This window comes from Lycorma delicatula, chromosome 2 (genome assembly GCF_047948215.1).
Source record: "Lycorma delicatula isolate Av1 chromosome 2, ASM4794821v1, whole genome shotgun sequence".
Taxonomy (NCBI): domain Eukaryota; kingdom Metazoa; phylum Arthropoda; class Insecta; order Hemiptera; family Fulgoridae; genus Lycorma; species Lycorma delicatula.
The window spans coordinates 25006677-25027277 of NC_134456.1; the positions used below are offsets into that span (position 1 = coordinate 25006677).

Below are 20601 nucleotides of genomic sequence, written 5' to 3' on the forward strand. Positions count from 1 at the left end.
TGTCTTCTATATTATAATCAATGGTCATTTTATCAGATTATTATTCTAGAAGAATTATTTTTATATGTTTTCCATCTGCATCATACATGTAGAGAAAGTAGTAAGGATTACTCCTAATGTGGCACATTTAGTACTACTTAACTTACATTTAACCATTACTGAAATGATTTGGGGAAACAGAAATATGCTCAAAAACTGGTTACAAAATAATTACTTAAAAAAATGTAAAACTAATTTTTCATTATATAATTTTATATTTTACATAAATTTTTTGGAAATAGTTTTTGAAAGCTTTGTTTTGTTTTCTAATTTAACCTAATCTTACCACGAATATTCAGACAATCAGTGTTTTCAAAAAAAGATCTATTACTTTATATTTACCTAATACAATTTCTTTTGTATAATACGAGTATATATTTTTAGGTAGATTTCATAACAAAGCTACGTATTGTAATGAGTAACATGATTTGACTTTCGGAAAATTTCGACATATCTTTGCGTTTCACATTCCCCAGATCCCAAAGCCACCGACAGCTCAAAAGTTTTTATATACGTTTATATATATATATTCACTTTCTTGTGGGCACGATAACTACCGTAATTTTACGCCAATCACTTTCAAATGATTCCCTAAAAAAACTCGACTCAAAATGTCAGTCGAGCTTGTTAACGGCCAAAATCGGATCATGGGGGTAGAAATGGGATGGCTTTATAGAAAAAAACAAAATATCTTATGTATTAAGTAAATATCGAATTCATTTAAAGTTTCTATTGTTTTTTGGATAAGAGCCTAAAACTTATTTCAATAAAGTTTTTTGATATCACCAACCATTGGCTCAGGGGGTGAAAAAATGGGGTTTTGAAGACAAAAAACCATACCGACCTTTATAGGCACACAGTATCGAGTCGCTTTAAAGTGGTTGTTAGTTCTCCAAATATAGTCCTAAAACTTTTGTCTTAAACAATTTTTGATAAAACTAACCCTTACGACAAGGGAATATCATAATGTTGCTGGAATTGTAAGATGGGGCTTGTCGTATGTTGTGAAACTTTTTACACATGCAACCACTATCGCATTGAGTAAATATGAAGTTTTTCTTAATTTTAAGGTGGACTTTTTTTATCCCTTCCTTAGCATTGGTGAAATCTACCTCCACCTTTGGCCATGCCGAAAGGTTTTTTTTTTACAATCAGTTCCACATGTACAGAAACAATAAATAAATTGAATCACAAAACATTGACATGAAAAGACGTTTACATTGAAACTCCTCAAAGGAATTCATATAAGTAAACGTATACATTAGATGTATGAAAAGCAACATACACTGATAAAATTATAAACGAAACTATGAATAACATTACAAAAAATAAATAGTGCAAATGCAATAACAAAATCAAATATAATCATCTAAATCCTAAAAATATGAATGGGATGAATCACAACACAACGGAAGAAGTTCTACTTCTTTTCCTGTGTTTGGGTGTCGTTTCAGTCGTTTAATGTCCTCGCTTTTGTCCAGTAGGTTCTCAGCCAGATGATGCTTTTCATAGAATTTTAATCTTAATTTCTATTTCATACTGAATCTCTGAACTTCCTTATGAACGTTTGATAATCCCAGATAGTCATGGATCCTGCTGTTCCTTACGAAACACGGTGTTCCCGTTTAATTTATTCTGGAACCGCTGGATAATTTCATTGTTGCTGTTACATCTCGTTCCTAAAATATGGATATCGTATGTCCGAAATTCGTGTGCCCGAAGTTTGTATCAAAGATATTTATCAAATGATGTATTTTTAAAATAATTTTTAACTGTATCGATACCTATATGGATTGTTATTTATGTGGTCATTGATGGGGTGAACTAATATAGACTGGTCTAGAACCAATCCAGATACCATTGTTATTAAAAAAAGTAATAATAAATAAATAAAAAAAAATGTAATTCTTTAAATCATTTAATTAATTTTAATATACATAATTGTAATCAAATTAAACATGATTTATAACATGGAAAATTTTGAGTGATTAAAGTGACATTTACTTTTTGAAACGATTCAAGTTGAATAATTTTTTATATTCTCTTGATTATTATGATGTGTAACTGAATTAATCACTACTAGTCAACCAACGTAAATATGGTCCTTCCAATTTTGTATTTTCTAACGTTTTGAGGTTTCTTAAGTAAAAAATATTAAAAAGGTATGTTAAAAAATCTCTATTATGTGTATTTTTTTACATATATATAACTGGTTCTATATTTTGAAGAGGGGTGGACTAAAATTTTATTAAAATCAAAATCTTAAAATTTATTCTTATAATTTTATTCTATAGTATATTTTTTTCTGTATTTGAAATAAAGAATTTTTGAAAATATGCCTACAATCCTAATATTTTTATTTTTGTAAATTTGTCTAACTTTAAACTATTTTAATTAACTGATGGTAAATTATTATTAATTTTTTTATAAGAACCATTCACAAGGTTGAAATCTATTCAAACCTCATCAGAGACTTACGAAGTCCCCCTCCATTTCATAATCTCCAAATCCAAAGGTTAATGTGACATTGTTTAGTTTTAGTACACTGACTTCAAATTTAAAAAAAAAATTGTTTAACATTTCAATTGAATTAGGTTATAAATTTTATCACAGTTATACTAGAAAATTAAACATCTTTGTAAATTTGTTTTTTTTATTTATTTAATAAATAGTCCAAAATATTGCAAACACAATTTTTGGTAGTTTAACTAATTATTTTAGATTGTTTTATTCATTTATCTGTTATTTTTTAGTTACAAAAAAGTAAATAAATAAAAAAGTAATTAAGATAATAAAACTAACAATAATTCTCAATTTTATCAATTGAGAGATTAAATTTTAAGCTCTAATCAAACACTGGAAAAGTTCAGTAACATTGTTGTCAGCTTTCTATGGATATTCTAAAATGATTTAACTATTTACAAAATTGATGTATAAATTGTTTACCTGTATTTGAATTACTTGTAGTGGTGGGTGGTGCGGATGTATATACTGGTAGTAACGGTAAAAAATCACCAGGACGCAAATGAGTAGTTCCCCATAAACGTCCACAATATGGACTCGGTCTTGTATCGGAGTCGGATCCTGAAAATAAAAATTAATCGTTAATTGGTTTGTTTAAAAAATAATTATTTATTAGAAATTATTTCATAATTGTCCTCTTTGCGTTATTAGCTATGCAAAAATAAATTATAAAATTAGAAATTATATCTATTGTTAGAAATGACATCAGAGTATCACCCAATGACGAAGTATTATTATAATAAATAATATTATCTCTATGCCATAGCTGACTTTTAAAAAAATACTTAATTTCATAACTTAATTGAAGATTGATAAGCGTAGAATAAAACTGAACTGTGCCAGATAATCTGTAGCATATATTGAAAAGGCCACTGAGAAACTATTGCTGGTTGATGGGAATCAATAAAATCTTTTTTTTCGCCGATAGGCCTACAAGGATCATCCTGACCCCCCCGTAGAGGAAGACACCCGGTTTGTGATAATCCCGGTCGCCACATCATTCCCTCCTTTCCTAGCCCTGATGAACTTTACCGGAGGTCGTCTTTTAGTCCCTTTAAACTTGATAACACAACACAATCATCAGTTTAACCTCTGTCAGGATGTCAACGATGCATATGCCTCGGCAAATGTTTCCATCTGTGTATCTACACAACCTATTATAGCCTTCGTATGGCCTCTTTCAACTACCACCATCTACCATAACTTAAAACCTTTATCAGATATCCTTATTAATTATCAAATTAACCGATTAGCGGAAGCGGCATCCCCGCGCCATCCTCTAACACCGAAGGTTTCGCCCAAAAGCTCTTCCTAATCTTTCCTTATCTAACTTCAATTAGACTATGCACTCAGTTCATTACATGATTGTGTTTTTAAACACTAGAAATACTATCCTCATACTACCAAAACAAGTGATGATCGCAACAACGACAATTTTGTCCTACAATTCTCAAGAAACAGATTCACTAATATAATAACGGAAACATACCTTGTCTCGGATAAGCCTGCAAGGACCTCTGGAAATATTACTTAATCCGATTTCTTTCTTTTTCTTCCAGAATTTCTTTAATCTTTCGGAATGTTTAGGTCTTTTTTCTTCAGTCTGTTCTCATCTGTAGAGTTTTTTCAACTACAGCAACCTTTAATTCAAAAATCTTCCTTCTATTTTCCCTAAATTTCCAGACAGTTTTTATTTCTGTAATATTGAATTTTTTTAGCTTTTCTTTTATCTGTTTAACATAGCTTCGTAGCTAACGTAGCAATTGAAGAACATAAGAAAGAAGCCATAATAAGAAAGGGAGTCCGACAAGGATGTTCTCTATCTCCGTTACTTTTTAATCTTTACATGGAACTAGCAGTTAATGATGTTAAAGAACAATTTAGATTCGGAGTAACAGTACAAGGTGAAAAGATAAAGATGCTACGATTTGCTGATGATATAGTAATTCTAGCCGAGAATAAAAAGGATTTAGAAGAAACAATGAACGGCATAGATGAAGTCCTACGCAAGAACTATCGCGTGAAAATAAACAAGAACAAAACAAAAGTAATGAAATGTAGTAGAAATAACAAAGATGGACCGCTGAATGTGAAAATAGGAGGAGAAAAGATTATGGAGGTAGAAGAATTTTGTTATTTGGGAAGTAGAATTACTAAAGATGGACGAAGCAGGAGCGATATAAAATGCCGAATAGCACAAGCTAAACGAGCCTTCAGTAAGAAATATAAGTTGTTTACATCAAAAATTAATTTAAATATCAGGAAAAGATTTTTGAAAGTGTATGTTTGGAGTGTCGCTTTATATGGAAGTGAAACTTGGACGATCGGAGTATCTGAGAAGAAAAGGTTAGAAGCTTTTGAAATGTGGTGCTATAGGAGAATGTTAAAAATCAGATGGGTGGATAAAGTGACAAATGAGGAGGTATTGCGGCAAATAGATGAAGAAAGAAGCATTTGGAAAAATATAGTTAAAAGAAGAGACAGACTTATAGGCCACATACTAAGGCATCCTGGAATAGTCGCTTTAATTTTGGAAGGACAGGTAGAAGGGAAAAATTGTGTAGGCAGGCCACGTTTGGAATATGTAAAACAAATTGTTAGGGATGTAGGATGTAGAGGGTATACTGAAATGAAACGACTAGCACTAGATAGGGAATCTTGGAGAGCTGCATCAAACCAGTCAAATGACTGAAGACAAAAAAAAAAAAACATAGCTTCCTTAACCTTTGTAGTTCCAGAATTTATTGAAAACCTAATGGTTTAGCGTTGATTGGTTCATTCGGTCCATGTGTTCATAGAATCTTAGTAGTCGTTTTCTTATTATTTTCTAGGTCTTCAATTTTATCGCATATCTCTTTGAACTCAATCTGTGTTCTTCTTTTTAAAATTCTTCTTTCTATCTTGAATCGATTTTCCATTCTACTTAGATTTGTGGTTTCCTTGCCTGATAAGATAACTGTATTACAGTGTCTTAATTTTGCGTTTTTTTATTGCAAATATTCTTTATATTAACAATTAATTGTTCTAATTTGTGTTTTTGGCTTCAATCTCTAGTTTATTTGATCCATTTCTATTGATTATTTCTCCAAGATGTTTGAAATGGTTTGTGATCTTAATTTTGTTTCCATTATTTTTTTCGTATATTTACTGGCACTTATCACTTCACTTTTTGAAAAAGAGATCTGCAAGCCTGTTTTTTCGGCTACGTTTTAGTTAAATAGTTAAATTTTTTTATAAAACTGATATTAAAATTTTAATTTTGACATTAAGTAAAGGTTTTTATAATGCATGAAATCAAATATAGAATAAAATATTTATTAATATATCTCCATATCCCTAAGAATTATTACAATTCTATACCAAAAAACTGATGCCAATTAAAATGAAACGTAAAAAATCGCTCGATCTAAAATTATTCATTTGAAAGTTTGAAACAACAATAATCCTAAAACAAGAACGTAATTGTTTCCAAAAATGAAGTAAACGAGAGTAATATAGATAAAACATATCTATAGCACAATAAACGATCTAATAAAAAATGATTGATTTTATCAAATGTATATAATATATATATATATATATATATATTAAAATTCATCCATTCTCTTTTATTTATTTGTTTTCTGTTAGAAAATTATGAATTATTAATAATACAACACAAAATTTTGGTTTCATTAATACATTTTTTAATGCATATATTAATGAAAGAAGTTTACTCCCGAATTATTGTTTTTTGTGGTCAGGCCAACCTATGGAACAACGCGAATATCTTTATTCTGGCTTTTTTCTCCCAGTACTCTTTCATTTTTTTCCGCGGCGTCGGAAAATGAATGAATCTTTCATCCTTTGTTCTTGGATCCCTAAATACTGAATTCTTTCTTCATTTATTGGAGGTACCTTTATTTGCTCTTTTGTTCGTAACATTTAATGAATATTTGTTCATTTAGTCTCTGTTCGTCTACTACAATGTACATACGAGCCAAGAATCTCAGTTTTCTTATCGCTTTTTCGATATCCTTTATTTTCTTCATACTTGGTTGTATTTCAGTTTGTATCCTTCAGTTGTTTTATTATTTTATAGCTAGAAATTTATAGTTTTTATAAAAACATTATTTCTTTAGGTAAGTTATTTTACATTTTACATCCTTAAAGAAAATTATTATAACGGTTTTGTAAGTATAACAATAATAACAAATTTTCAGAAAAAATGTGGCTGATATTAAGATTATTTATAAATTTCTTCATAAAAATTATTCATTATTGAATAAAAATAATTTAATAACTTATTTGCAGAACTTATTGTTTTAATTTTAGTAAAATTTACTTTCTTGTATAAAGTAAAGGAAGTATTGTAATCACGAAAAGTTTCGGTTTCAGATTTCAACGGAAATATCCATTTTGACTATCCCTTAATCTATTTTGACTAGTTTCGGCGTAAAGTCTGTACGTATCTCGCATATGTATCTCGCATAACTCAAAAAACGATTGCCGTAGAATGTTGAAATTTTGTATTTAGGACTGTCGTAACAGCTAGTTGTGCACCTTCCCTTTTGATTGCAATCGACTTGGCCAAAAATGTATATATAGTCAGACCTCAAAATAAATTTGGATTTTGAACTTTTTCTTAACTGCAGTAATAAGCCTTCGTTAAGAGATTTTCAACAATAAGTGGTACTTATTTTCATTGGTCCCAGAGTTTAGCCAAATAAAATTTTAATTAATGAAATATTTGGATCTTAGGAGAAGACACATCGCTTCGAATCAGAATTCATCTCCTTTCTTTTTATTTTTTTACTTTTTGTTTAATTTAAATATATAGATTTATTAATAATTAACCTCTGATTGTAAAAAAAAATATTTGACAATAAATAATTTCAATAATAACAATACGAAAAAAAAATCAGAAATTAGTGAAATAAAATTTTATGTACTTTCATTTTAATTCAATAATTTTACAATCAGAGGTAAATAATTTATTTTTTGAACAAATCTCTTATACATATGTTAAGTGTTGTATGCAAATTATTTAGGCGATATGACATGAAATGTCAGCTACTCCTGAAACTAGCATAGTAGTTTAAGCTTATTAATAAAAATGAAGAGTGATGTAGTTTCCCGTTGTCTACACCGAGTTGAATATTCTGTTTCACATCAGCCTGTCTAACTCCCAAAATTTAGGAGACGTTCTGTTCTGTAAGTGACATCATATGTCGCATGGTGATTGCTATAAGATTAATTTCAGAGAAGTTCGCATTCTATGATTTAGATTTATGTAACTAGTAAATTGTTGTAAAAAAATAAATAATAACCTAACGCTTCTGTTATGAAAATGACGAAATGCATAAAAATGATACATATTTTCACATTTCAGAAACCTTAGTGCTCGCTTGGTAACAGTTTTTTACTTCACTTCTAGTTATTCATGTTTTTATTTTTACAAAGTTTTTTATGTTAGAAACTTTTCATTCTGGCAGGTAGTGTTATATGTAGATTTATCCAAATTTTAAATGAAAATGAAAAAATAAAAGAAATTAAAATAAAACATCTTAACCTACACGATCACGAAGAATAAAATAAATATAAAATGATATATTTCAATTCTTCTTTAAATTTTGATTTTGATTCATGCCTAAAGGTAAGGATGGATGAGTAAGTTATTCTAGTTTGTTATTATAATTTGGCACAAATTTCTAAAATTAAAAATTAAAACAAGAATTACAAATTATTTTTTTCGTTATATTTTTTAAAGAAGTTTTATTTGAACATTTTAATTTTTTAAAGTTTCTTTCCTAAAAAATAAAAATTAGAACACTTGAAAATAAATAATTTTTAGTTAAATATTTTTTTCTATGATATTTTATTTAAATTTAATATTTTTTAAATCTTTATAACCTTTATATATATATATATATATTTATATTTATGTGTATAAAAGCTGCTTCTATTCTTGATTAAGAATTATAGATCTAATATTTAGACGTAGTTGAGTAATAATTCAGAGGAGGGTTCTTTTCTTAAGCATGGGTTCACGTATCTAAGATAGTAATACTTTTCTCGAAGAATCTGAAGACTGGAAGTGGTTATAGATCGAAGTACTGGAAGGGGAAGGCTATATCAGAGAGGTCCCCGGTGGACTCTTCTTAATAGAAATATATTGAATTCGGTTTGATGATAACAGTAATAAAAATAAGTGGTTTAAGCTGAGCTTGCTCGAGTTTAATTATTCAGAAGGCCAAGAGCTGGCCACCTATTTACAGCCGTAAGAGGATTGCGGTCAGGAGAAATCGCTCCCGTCGACAGCGCCAAATCCGGATTGGAATTGCAGCACAATCCAGACCCCAGGGATCAGCTGCTGCATCATCAAAACTTCTGACAAATATCTAATGCAGAAAATCTATAAGCTCTTTTTCTCGATAAATAAACTTCAGACAATATTATTATTGATGTATAGAAAAAGATTGTGATAAAAATAAAGCCTTAATTTTTTTTCTTTGAAGTACCAATTAATTTTAGGAATTATTTCTACACATGATTATTGTCCTGTGCGTATGCTTATAACTGTATCATAATTAATACGTATAAATTAGTTTATAATATACTACCTATTTTAACACAAAAGACCTATTTTGATTTTATTAAACGAATTTATTCCGAAGATAATTGTTACAATACTAAATTTAACAAATATTTGATTAATAAATTCTACAAATAACAAATAACACCATTAAAATACAAGTACATACTAAAATTATTAAGCTATTGGTATTAACTGAGACAAATATTAATTTAAAGTATTTGAAACTTACAAACATAAAAAATCTTCGATCTAAAATTGTTAGTATTGACGTTGAAAGTTTGCTAATATAAAATTCTGGCAACGTTGCTGCTAAACTTATCCGAAATTTGAATATTAGGGTTTAAAATTATATTTCTCCCCTCTTGAGAATTATATAAATTGAAATGTGTATTTACGTTAAAAATTTTTATTCTAATACAATGTAAAGTACAAAAAAGATATTATACATTCATTTATTAAATCACAAAAAAATATATTAAAATTTGATACAAATAAAGTAACTATGTATCATCAGACGTAATACAATAGTTTACATGATAGTTTTTTTGTCTTCTCTCCACTCCATCTGGATGGCATTTTAAGCCCCCATGCAGACCACATAAAGTATGTAAATATTTGGATCATTGTCTGACCTGGAAACACCATGTAAGAGAAAAATGGAAGTAACTGATGTTTAAAGAGATGTATTGTTTATTAGGTAGAAGGTTATCGTTGTCAAACAGCTATTATATAAAGTACTTCTAAAATCGGCATGGACCTACGGTATCCGGCTTTGGGGAACGACAAGTAAACGTTTTAAGTAACGATGAAATTATCCAGCGGTTTCAGAATAAATTACTTACGAGCAAGAGATAAAAAACGGTGAGGTCCATGAATATCTGGGGTTGCCGTACGTTCATGAAGAAATTCAACGATATAGTTCAAGATATAAATTACGGGTTAACAATCATGAAAACCATTTTGCTGGATAATAGTGAGGATATTAGAAGCTTGAAACGTCTCTATATATTGGATCTATGATATAATGTGTGATACCTAATGTAGGAGTTTCTTCCCTAAAGTATTGTTGTCTTTCGTTTCATCACTATATTGTCAGAATTTTTGATTATGTTTTTATTTTGTACTCTTTTCATAGAGTACTACTTTTAGTTTTTCTGTATGTATGATACATTTCTCATATACATAACACATACCTTTGCACATATGGATTCTTTTTTGAGAAATTTCATTGAAAAGTTTCTCATTCAAGCCGTTTAATTTAGTCATCTAATTTACTATTTCTGTAAATAAAAGAGATTTAAATAAAACTTTGCACAAAAAAAAATTGTTTTCCATTATTTGATAAAGTTAAAAATAGCTCAGTAGATTAAAACAGGGAAAAATCAAATAAAAATGTATTTATTTTTTCCTTATTTAAGGTGCCCTTATTTTTTTAAGAACATTAAAAATGCCAAGCCTACCAGGATTCGAACCAAGAATCTTTATATAACATCTATTTTTAGTATAGATCTATTTACCTCCTTACCCGCTGATAAGTAATCTGATATTTACACCAAATTACTCCTCATTTATAAAAAAATAAAGTTTCAAATATATCTAAATTAAAAAAGTAAAGATTTCAATATTAATCTTTTGAATCATCAGTCATTTGACTGGTTTTATGATATTATCCATTTCTTTTTGTTCTGTGCTGACCTCATGATAATTTTGATCTTTTATATCCTCAATTATTTATTTTATATTTTCCAATCTTTGTATTTTTCTACAGCTTTTACCCTTTGTTCATCTCTCCATTAAAAATTATCTGTCTTGATGTATAGCAAACAAAAATAATTTTGTTAAGCATAGCCCGTTGGTATAGTATATAATTAGAGTTGGTATACAAAAAATAGCTTACCAACAATTGAATTCGATGCGTTCAAGCGCTTTCGAAATTAAATTCCATCTTCAGGAACTCATATTCGTTTAGTACGTTAAATATCACGATTTTTTGTCATTTATACGTGAAGTTTTAATTTTTATAGTTTTTTTAAGATTATCATTCAAATTCTCGGATCTATATTTTATGAAAATTATTATTTTCTTCATGAAAGCTCTCCTTATTTTTGATAGTTAGTTTAAAATCTCTATCTTATTTTGCTCATACTTTCATAAAATAACTTCTATATGAAAAATCATTAACTTCTGGAAATCATATCTCCCATTTTAATATCTAATTTCTTATTAACTTATTTTTTCTTATGAAACTTAACAGAATTACAATGTTTTTCATTTTATTATCTAAAATGATATTTTTGTGAACTTTATTTTTTAGTAAGCTAAAAACAAAAAAAAAACGACTTCATTTATCTAAACGACTTGAAAAAATGTTATAACAAAAAATAATAGGTCTCTCTCATATATAAAAATAAACTAAATTTCACTCCTGATTGCAAGTTAAATCACTCCCGATTGATTATTGATGATTTTTACGATCGACGTCAAAATAGATGTCAATATACATAATCATACTCATATATATAGGTCTATGAAATCAATATTTCGATAGTTCTCTATTCGAGGTATCTCAAACGCCCACAAACGTAGCAAAATGCAAAATTTATATCTAAAATACTTTTTTATATCTTTTTTAACTGATAGTAAAGCTTTACCTTTATTAAATAAAATAGCTAGGAAAATAAATTCAGATTACCCTGATATATTTTGATTAACATTAGATTTTACTATGTTGAGTATATATTTATTACAAAAAAAGGGGTAATTTTAATTAATATTTATCAAATAAACAATAAAGTATTATACATTTTTAAATTGTTGTACTAATCAATTTGCGTTCCCGCATCTAAATCATACGTAACGTTTATTAAATAGAATAAAATAGATCTACGTTAGACTTGGTTGAATAACTTGTCTGCGTTTATTACAAATCAACGGGGGTGACATCGTAAGTGCTTTTTTAATAAAATAAACGGTGCTTGAAACAAATCAATTCAATTTAGATTTAAATATTGGATTGCAAGAGAATTAGTTCAGTAATAAAGCTTCAACTACGTCCTTGATAATAAGCAACATGTTTGTCCTTGTCTTAATGTTTTGTGTAGTTTGTGCTCTTAAATAAAATGTAAGGGCCCATTACATATGACGATCCTGATGGTGATAATAATTTCTTTTAAAGAATGTGACGAGGGCTAATGACCTTAGTAGTCGATGCCCGTAAAAACTAAAAAAAAAAAAAAAAAAAAAAAAAAAAAAAAAAAAAAATAATTCCTTACAAGAATTAGACTACTTGGCCTAATTTTTAATTACAGAATAACGTTTTTAGGGTCTAATTTTATCTTTCGCAATATTTTTAATAATTATAAGGCACATATATTATGCACGGATAACTTACATGCGTGATCATCATGAGTAAACGTCAAAAAAAAAAAAAATTGAACGTAATTTTCAATGTTAATTACGGCCAGTATTTGAAATAAACTTTAGTATTTTAATTTTATTATTAAGTAGAAATGTATTTCATTCATATCATTTAATCAGAATAGGATGGAAATTAATAGATCAATAATTAGTTACAATTTTTTGCTATTATAAGGAACTGGCTACTGACCTATAAATTAGGATATTTTTCTTGTATAGTAAAGGCTTTCTGTGTTATCGGTAAAGACGGATATCGATGTAAGTATGGTTTCTCATTATAGTTTTCATGCAAGTAACGCGTAGGTGCAAAATAAAACTAATATATAAAGGAATGGACAGAAAAATATATGATACGACTAAGTTTTATATAAATAAAAATTAGCTGTAATAATAAATAATTTTAATTGCGATTTAGAAGAAGGCATTTTATTTACTTTTACTTTTTTTTGAAAGAGAAGAAGAGAAAATTTTTTTTGAAAAATTTAAGAAAGAATTTTATCATTAACTGATGACAACTTATTATAACTCAAAGTTCTTACTTTTACAATAAAAATATTACAAACTATTTTTAAACATAATTTTCTTTGAAATTTAAGAGTTTTGAGATTGGGAAATGAGCTTAACGATTCTCCCTTCGTTTGGAACTCTGTCTCCTGTTCATTCATCCAGCCGGTAACAGTTAGGTGAACGTATTCTCCTGTCGACAGAAGTTTCCCGCTGAGAAATTCTTTTAATTTCAGAAAAGACGAAAATCAGATTTCTCCAGCTCCGGACTATTTGGAAGATGGTTGGTTATATACCTTCCACTGAAACGTTTGTAACTCTTATGCGTTCTTTAGAATAATATGACATCCACGTTATTATGGAGCAGATACATCTCTCAGTGATCAGACCTTGCCAATAGTTCTGTATCACCGCACTGTAATTTCATTAAGATTTTACTTTCTACTTTGATCGTTTCTACTCGAGGTAAATAATCATTTAAAAAATATATTTCCTGTCCGAAAAAATTTTGTTGATGACAGACGGCCGTTCAAATCTTACTTCATTACCTATCTTTGAATTCACTTCGTTAAATACACAATTTACGCACATTCACCTTGTTCATCTTCTCCACTTACTTCAGTTAACTACCGATGAATTTCATCTAAGTGCATTTTTGCATCTAATAAACGTTTGCACCTCACAACTGGTGAGCTGCCCATTTTGATTAATAAAAGGTTACTAAAAACTAAAATCTAATGTACTTACGAGGTTGCTAGCGTAAAATTACTACTAAGATATTTTTCTAATCATACCTCCAGGACTATGTAAAAGACTCAAAATGTCTTGTGTTCTAATATACGTAATTATATCTTACTTACTTTAACCCTTTACTTAGTTTATATTTTAAGAATTACCCTGATAATCTTATGTACTAATAATCTTTAGCTAACATTAGGCTTATTCATGCTGAGAAACGAGTGGATTGGAGTATATGAATGCAGACATGGACGAACATAAGAAAAATTAAGTGAAAAGAAAGGGTCAGGAACATGGCAGCACTAACTAAACGGATAAAAAATAACTAAAGTGATGATAAAGGTATTAATTTTTTGAAATAGATATTATTACATCTGGCTTTCAGTGGAAGAAAGTAAAATTATAACTTGAAGAATGACAGTGTAAAACGTTGTCATTTTTAATTTGACTGGGGATGATTAGGTACTGAAAAAGAAATTTTAGGCTGTGATGTTTGAAAAGAGATCTGTTCTTTTTTTGTTAAATGTAATGTAGCTTATTTGGTTAAAAAATGAGTCTTCTAGATATTTATATCTCTAAATTAAGAGATAAGTACTTAAAATTAAAAAAATCTTAGTGAGAAAAATCTTTATTTATGGATATGTCCGTGACATCTGTTTAAAGTTGTATTTAAGAAATGGTTTAACCAATCTTTACTGAATTTAGTGCTCCTATAAGGCTGTAAGTATTAATTCCATTAAATTAAAAAAAAATCCAATTTTCTTTAAAAACTTATTTATGCTTTTCTAAAAGTTACTAAAAGACACCGGAGTGTTTGGAAGTATATCAGCGAAAATCTTTGAAATCAAATTTTAGGAAAATACAACTGCCCAAAATATTCGCGGTTTTTAAATTATTATTATTTTTTTTTAATCTTTCAAATTATAGACATATTTAAAAAAAATCAATTTTAGATGTTTTTTTAAAAAAAGTTAAACGAGAAACTAGTTTTCAATCTAAATCATAAGGGTAAGTGGTACATTTTAAAGTTTTCCTGAAAGTAGTATTTTATTTAAGTAGATCAAACTATTATTTTATAAAATATTTCAAGATACCTTAGATCAGAATATGTTTGTTCATGACATCATGATAAATAAATACAAAATTGTATAACTTTATACTAAATGGTATGACAAAACTATCTACCATTTTTTTGTTTTAATGCTTTTCAGAAGGCAAAAATTACATTAAGAATTATTTACTAGATAAATGTAGTCGGCTTCAAGAAAAATAATTTTAAATTTATTAAACTGTATGCTTTAATTTTTTAATTCTATGTTGTGAAACTATTGCGATATCTTTGCTTGTTAATTTTTATTTTCATTGTTCTTGAATTAACTGAAAAAAAAAAAATAGTATAAACATTTCTTTTTATTATAATTTAAAATAGGCCAACATCTAAATCATAAGAGCACAATAATTTACAAATTATGGCCATATTTATTTAAATAAATTTAATAATCTTCATATCAAGAATGCAATTCTAGCATTCATCCGGTGGTGTACATCATGTACTGTTATGTGGTAATTCGATCCGGTGTTAGCCAGTTAAAACATAAGTGGACGAGGTCAGACTAAGTTGCGTCGCACCAATGAATAAATAGCAATTAATAATACTGTTTTCCTTGCATTTATTTCAACAATAGATACGTAATGTTATAAAGACTAGCATTTATATTCCTGTAATCATTATTATGATTATTATAATTTTGTTCTCAGTTTGCTTTTGATTTGCAAATATTAACCTTTGAATTTTTAAAATAAAGTAGTTATGAATGAACGGTAACTAAATTAAACTGCATTTTAACATTTTATTGTAACGACACAGCAACTTTACAATCTGTTCAGCAAAATAATTTAACAGTAAGTAAATAAGATGTATTTGAACTAACATTAAGTTGCCACAGACCCAGAGACTTGTGACTTAATAATGAAATAGAAGAGCACTCCGTACGGCCAGACCATACAGTCACGTAATTGAAACGGTAAGGCAAACCAAGAATCTTGTTTCTCAGCAATCTTTAAAAATCACTGATTGTGTTATCTAATAAATTGACCGTTATCTAATAAAGGACCGAGCCCCGGCTCCCGGGGTGGGGACCCAGGGACGGCATAGTCGGGCCTAGTGGATCCTACTCTGGGGGTTTGAGGCGGGCGCAAGGTGAGATCCGACCGGCGGGCCGAGATGTGGAGGCCCAAGGACACTCCCCTGGGCTGTATAATACTTAACTGCAGGATCCGGCCCGGGGAGAAGAAAAAAAAATTGACCGCCAATTAATTCGGGTGCCGATCCAAACGATTTTGATATTATAGGCTGACCAGAAAGATTTCCTGCCGAACGGTTCGCAACTTAAGATCATTATATATAAAGCTATTAGTTATGTACCAGGGTATGTTGAGCATTTTCCATAGTGCTTTTTTTTTGGTAGTGTTCAAGAATGTCGATACTGGAGTTGCACGCTGTACCCCACAATTCAAGCCCGTTAAGTCCAAACAGGCTTCAAAAGGGATTTATAAATCAATAATTTACTTTCTGCTTAAAGCCGAAATCTATGTCCTATCAGCCAGTAGATGTGCTTAAACTTGAGATCAAACTGTTTCCGTTTGGAAGTGATATGTTTCGCCCAAGTAAATCGTCGATAAAGATGATGTATTTATTTATTTATTATGATTTTAAATAATCTGTTAATTATTTTGTTTTATTAAATTGCAGACAGTTTTTTCGTACGATTACTAAGACATAACTCTATAATAGAAATCTATTATTTTACCAAATTTTCGATAAAAAATATAAAATTTGACATATCTATTCATTTACGCTGTTAAATATGTATTGTCGATCACGTCAGTGCAGATTGATTGAAAATTAAAATTATAAATTTAAGTATATAAAATATCTTTGATTTTTCATATCTCAAATAAATAACTTGCATAGAGGTTTTTCACTGTAAAATTCCAAGAGCAAAATAGTTGTGCTACACTCATCAAAATATCAAAAAGTTATTATTAATTAAACTTTTATACTGTCTATATGAACCTATACTGACCTGATACAGAAAAAACTGATAGTAATATCTGCAGATGATACTGTAATACAAGTTACACATGAATCACTAAGAACGGCTACAAATATTTTTTATAAGAACTTCATTTACGACCAATAAAAGAAATGACCAATGAAGACGAACATAATAGAAATATTTGTATCATCTTTATGCTTCGTAAAGAGACATGAATATCGGAATTTCTGAGTAATGATTAACATCTATAATAAAATTTTTGATAACAAAATGCAAAACCTTCTTCACATTTTATTCATGACACGAATATATAATATGATCTCATATCGGAACTTTGTGAAATGTCTGGGATCCAGCTTTCGGGTACTACAAGCAGCAGCAAAATCCAGATAATTCAGCGATTTCAAAATAAATTACTTGAGGTGCATAACAGAAGCGCCTTAGTTCATAAGAATCGGTGAGATGCACGAATATCTGGGCTTACCGTATGTTCTGTGCAGCGATTCGGTACAAAATACAAACTGAGGCTAAACAACCAGATGAACTATTTTATTAACCTTCTAGACAGTAATGAAAATTAGAAAGCCTTCTAATGGTATATTAAAAGGCTAAAATTATTTCACGTCTTGGACCTGGTGCGATATGTGATTTGAATTTGTGCTGCATCAACTGAGTGTTTTCCCATCAATTCATTATTTCAGTTAATTCAATTTTAGTTATTATTCTTTCTTTATTAATTTTAGTTTTATATCCATTTTTTCACTCGGTGTTCATCGTTTCTCTTGTTTATTAATTTTTCGATTATTTTCGTTTTATGTTACTGTTCTCTGACTTATCTTTATGTGATTACTCGAATGTTCTCTGTATTGGAATATTAGTATATAATTTTTGAGAAACTTCGATGAAAGCCTCCTTGCCTTGATATGCATATCTGCTTTTGAAAACTCGGTCTCAAATCAGATCAAAATTCAAGACTGTATTATCTCGCCCTTTTCCTCTCTTTATTATAAAACAAAACTTTCATGCCTTTATTACATAGGAGTTTAATTATTTTAATGATCGTAATCTGCCTAATTTAAATTTCCTTAAAAGATTTCTTCTGTTCTGAATGAGCCTTCCGTTATGATTGTATAAGGCAGATTGACCACTCATTGGCGTTTTTTGGTAGTTGGGTTTCAATTAACCACACATCTCAGGAACGGTTGACCTGAGACTGTACAAGACTACACTTCATTTACATTCATACATATTATCCTCATTCATCCTCTGAAGTAAGGTGGTTCCGGAGGTTAAACAGAAAAAGAGAGAGACTGACCACTCATAAATAAAGTAACTGTATCTAAAACTTATGTAATTTATCTTCCTTAATCAGAAGATAAACTATAACCATTCTTCATTTCCTCTTATAAAGCCGTTTATCGACATTAATCCATCACCTAAAATGTTATATATTATTTTCAAAAAAAAAAAACAACAATATCTGGTAGAACACATTTTCTATCACTTGATAGAATACATTTTTTACTCTTATTACATTTTTAATTTTTATGTTAACGAAACCGATTATCTCAATTTGATTGTTTGAATGGGGCATAAGAACGGTCACATTAATTTTAATAAAACTTTTATGATGAATTTATCATAAAGATAATTAAAAATTGGACACGTTCAAACAATATTCATTTTTTTAGCATCTATTAGAGCACTATTTCTCATTTATTAACTGAGAATATATTCTGACAATAAATTCAAATATATAGAATAAAGCAGATAAAATATTCAATCTATACTACTGAATAATTGAATGTGTGTCTATGTATGCGTAATACTAATACGAAATCGAGAAAAACAAATGATATATTCTAGTAATGGACCAATTGGCACTTAATAATACCAACTGGCAGTTTGCACCAAACTTGACAGTTTATGAAATAATCGAGGGGGATATGAGGGGATATCAGAGCATCATGAGAATTAACAAACAGATTGCTTTCAAATTTCAGGATATATTTGTATATCCCAGGGAAGATTTTAAGCCATAAATTGAATCTGTAACTATTTTGTGGGGGAGTATGGGAGGGTATTAGAGGTTGTACGTCAAGAACGAGGAAAACGTAGCTGGAAAAAGAGCTTTCCATAGTTGAATTGTAAATTATCAGAATTATCCTCACAAAATGAAAATAAATACAGCGGAGCTAGTATCTTTTAAAAAATATTTTTAAAATCAATAGTAGTCTGTGCACACCTATTATCGGAACATTATTTTATGATTATTAGACCTATGAAATATTCTTTTCTTATGAATTGTAATATATTTACTATGTATTCGTCTTTGAACAACGAATAAATATGTAATATGAATAATTTGATTGAGAAGATACCAATTTTTATCGCAGTAATAACTGTGTATCAATGAGTTATGATTGCGTAATTTTTAAATTAAGTCTTTAGGCTTTAGTCATTTCTAGAAGTTTCACTATTTTGGAATTAGTTGATTTTCTTGTGTTCTTTTGTATAGGTTAGAGTTTTAATTTCATCATGTATTTTGTAAGTGTTTATATTTTGGTGAATTACTACATATAAATGAGTAAGAGGGTGAATTTAAGATAGTTCAAAGTAATTTTATTGAGATTTATTAACTTCTCAATGTGACTATGACATTACATACCACACAAATTTTGACTTTTTGTCAAATATCCAACAGTGTTTCTGCATTAGCAAAAAAAGGAGTTATTTAAATTCAAACATAACTTAGGAATCATTTTTTTATATTTTGAATGCAATCATCTTATTTTTCTTGAAGAAAAATATATAATGTTTTTTTAGTTTTTCTAGATTAGTTTAATGTTTAGAAAAAGAATCAATTATTTTAAAAACAAATTTTATTTTAATATGTTTTCGAAATTTTGCCTGAGTATTCTCCCTAAACATTAAACTGATAAAATAAATTTTAGTTCTTCAACAGGTTGACTGCTATGAAACCCGATCATGGGTCTTAAGTTATAAATGCAGATGGCCTATGAAACCCGTTTTCATGTCTTATTGTAACAGTAATTTCCAGCTCCTAATGATCTTTATTGAGTCTCCTTTTTCAGGGCAAAAATATCATAGTACAAAAAATAAAATTATTGCAATTTTAGCGGTATACTAAGCGTTTTTGTGCATTTCCTCTTTCAAAAGTTACTAAACGAGTTTTCATAGATCATAAATGTTACGTTACTGTTGTAAAATAACAGCTGATTTTTATATTAAAAAAATTATTTAAATAAATTTTTTTTCCTGATGTGAACACGTTGCAATCTATTCAATTAGTGAAAAGGAAGTAACCTCCACGCTCACGACTTATGAGATGAGGATGACATGTTTGACATGTAAATAAGGTTGTATGTAGTCTTGTAAATGAGATACAGTCTTATAGGGACTCAAGTCGACCATTCCTAAGACTTGTGGTTAATTGAATCCTAACTACCAAAATATACCGGTATCCACCGTCTAGTATTCAGTTACATATAAGAACAACTAACTTTTACGAGGATTTCAATCTCACTTCAACTTCGAAAATCAGCTGTAAAACAACTGGTTTGTGACGACGACTTAACCACTAGACCAGCCCAGTTGGCTAAAAAAAAAGAAAAAAAATTGTTGAATAATTTTATTATTTAGGTCAGAAAACATACCGACCTAATTTTTATCAAAATAATTATTGATAGAAAAAACTAAATAGTATATATAAATTCTTTTAAT

General features: G+C 28.8%; 1 protein-coding gene across 1 annotated transcript in view; it reads right to left on the bottom strand.

The window, feature by feature from the left end:
• The window catches only part of sens-2 (zinc finger transcription factor senseless-2), a 211319-nt gene that overhangs the window by 148028 nt on the left and 42690 nt on the right, over positions 1-20601 (bottom strand). Inside the window, exon 2 of the mRNA XM_075357823.1 lies at positions 2986-3123. Within this exon, the coding sequence (XP_075213938.1) occupies positions 2986-3123 (138 nt within the window). The remainder of the gene's footprint in view (positions 1-2985; positions 3124-20601) is intronic.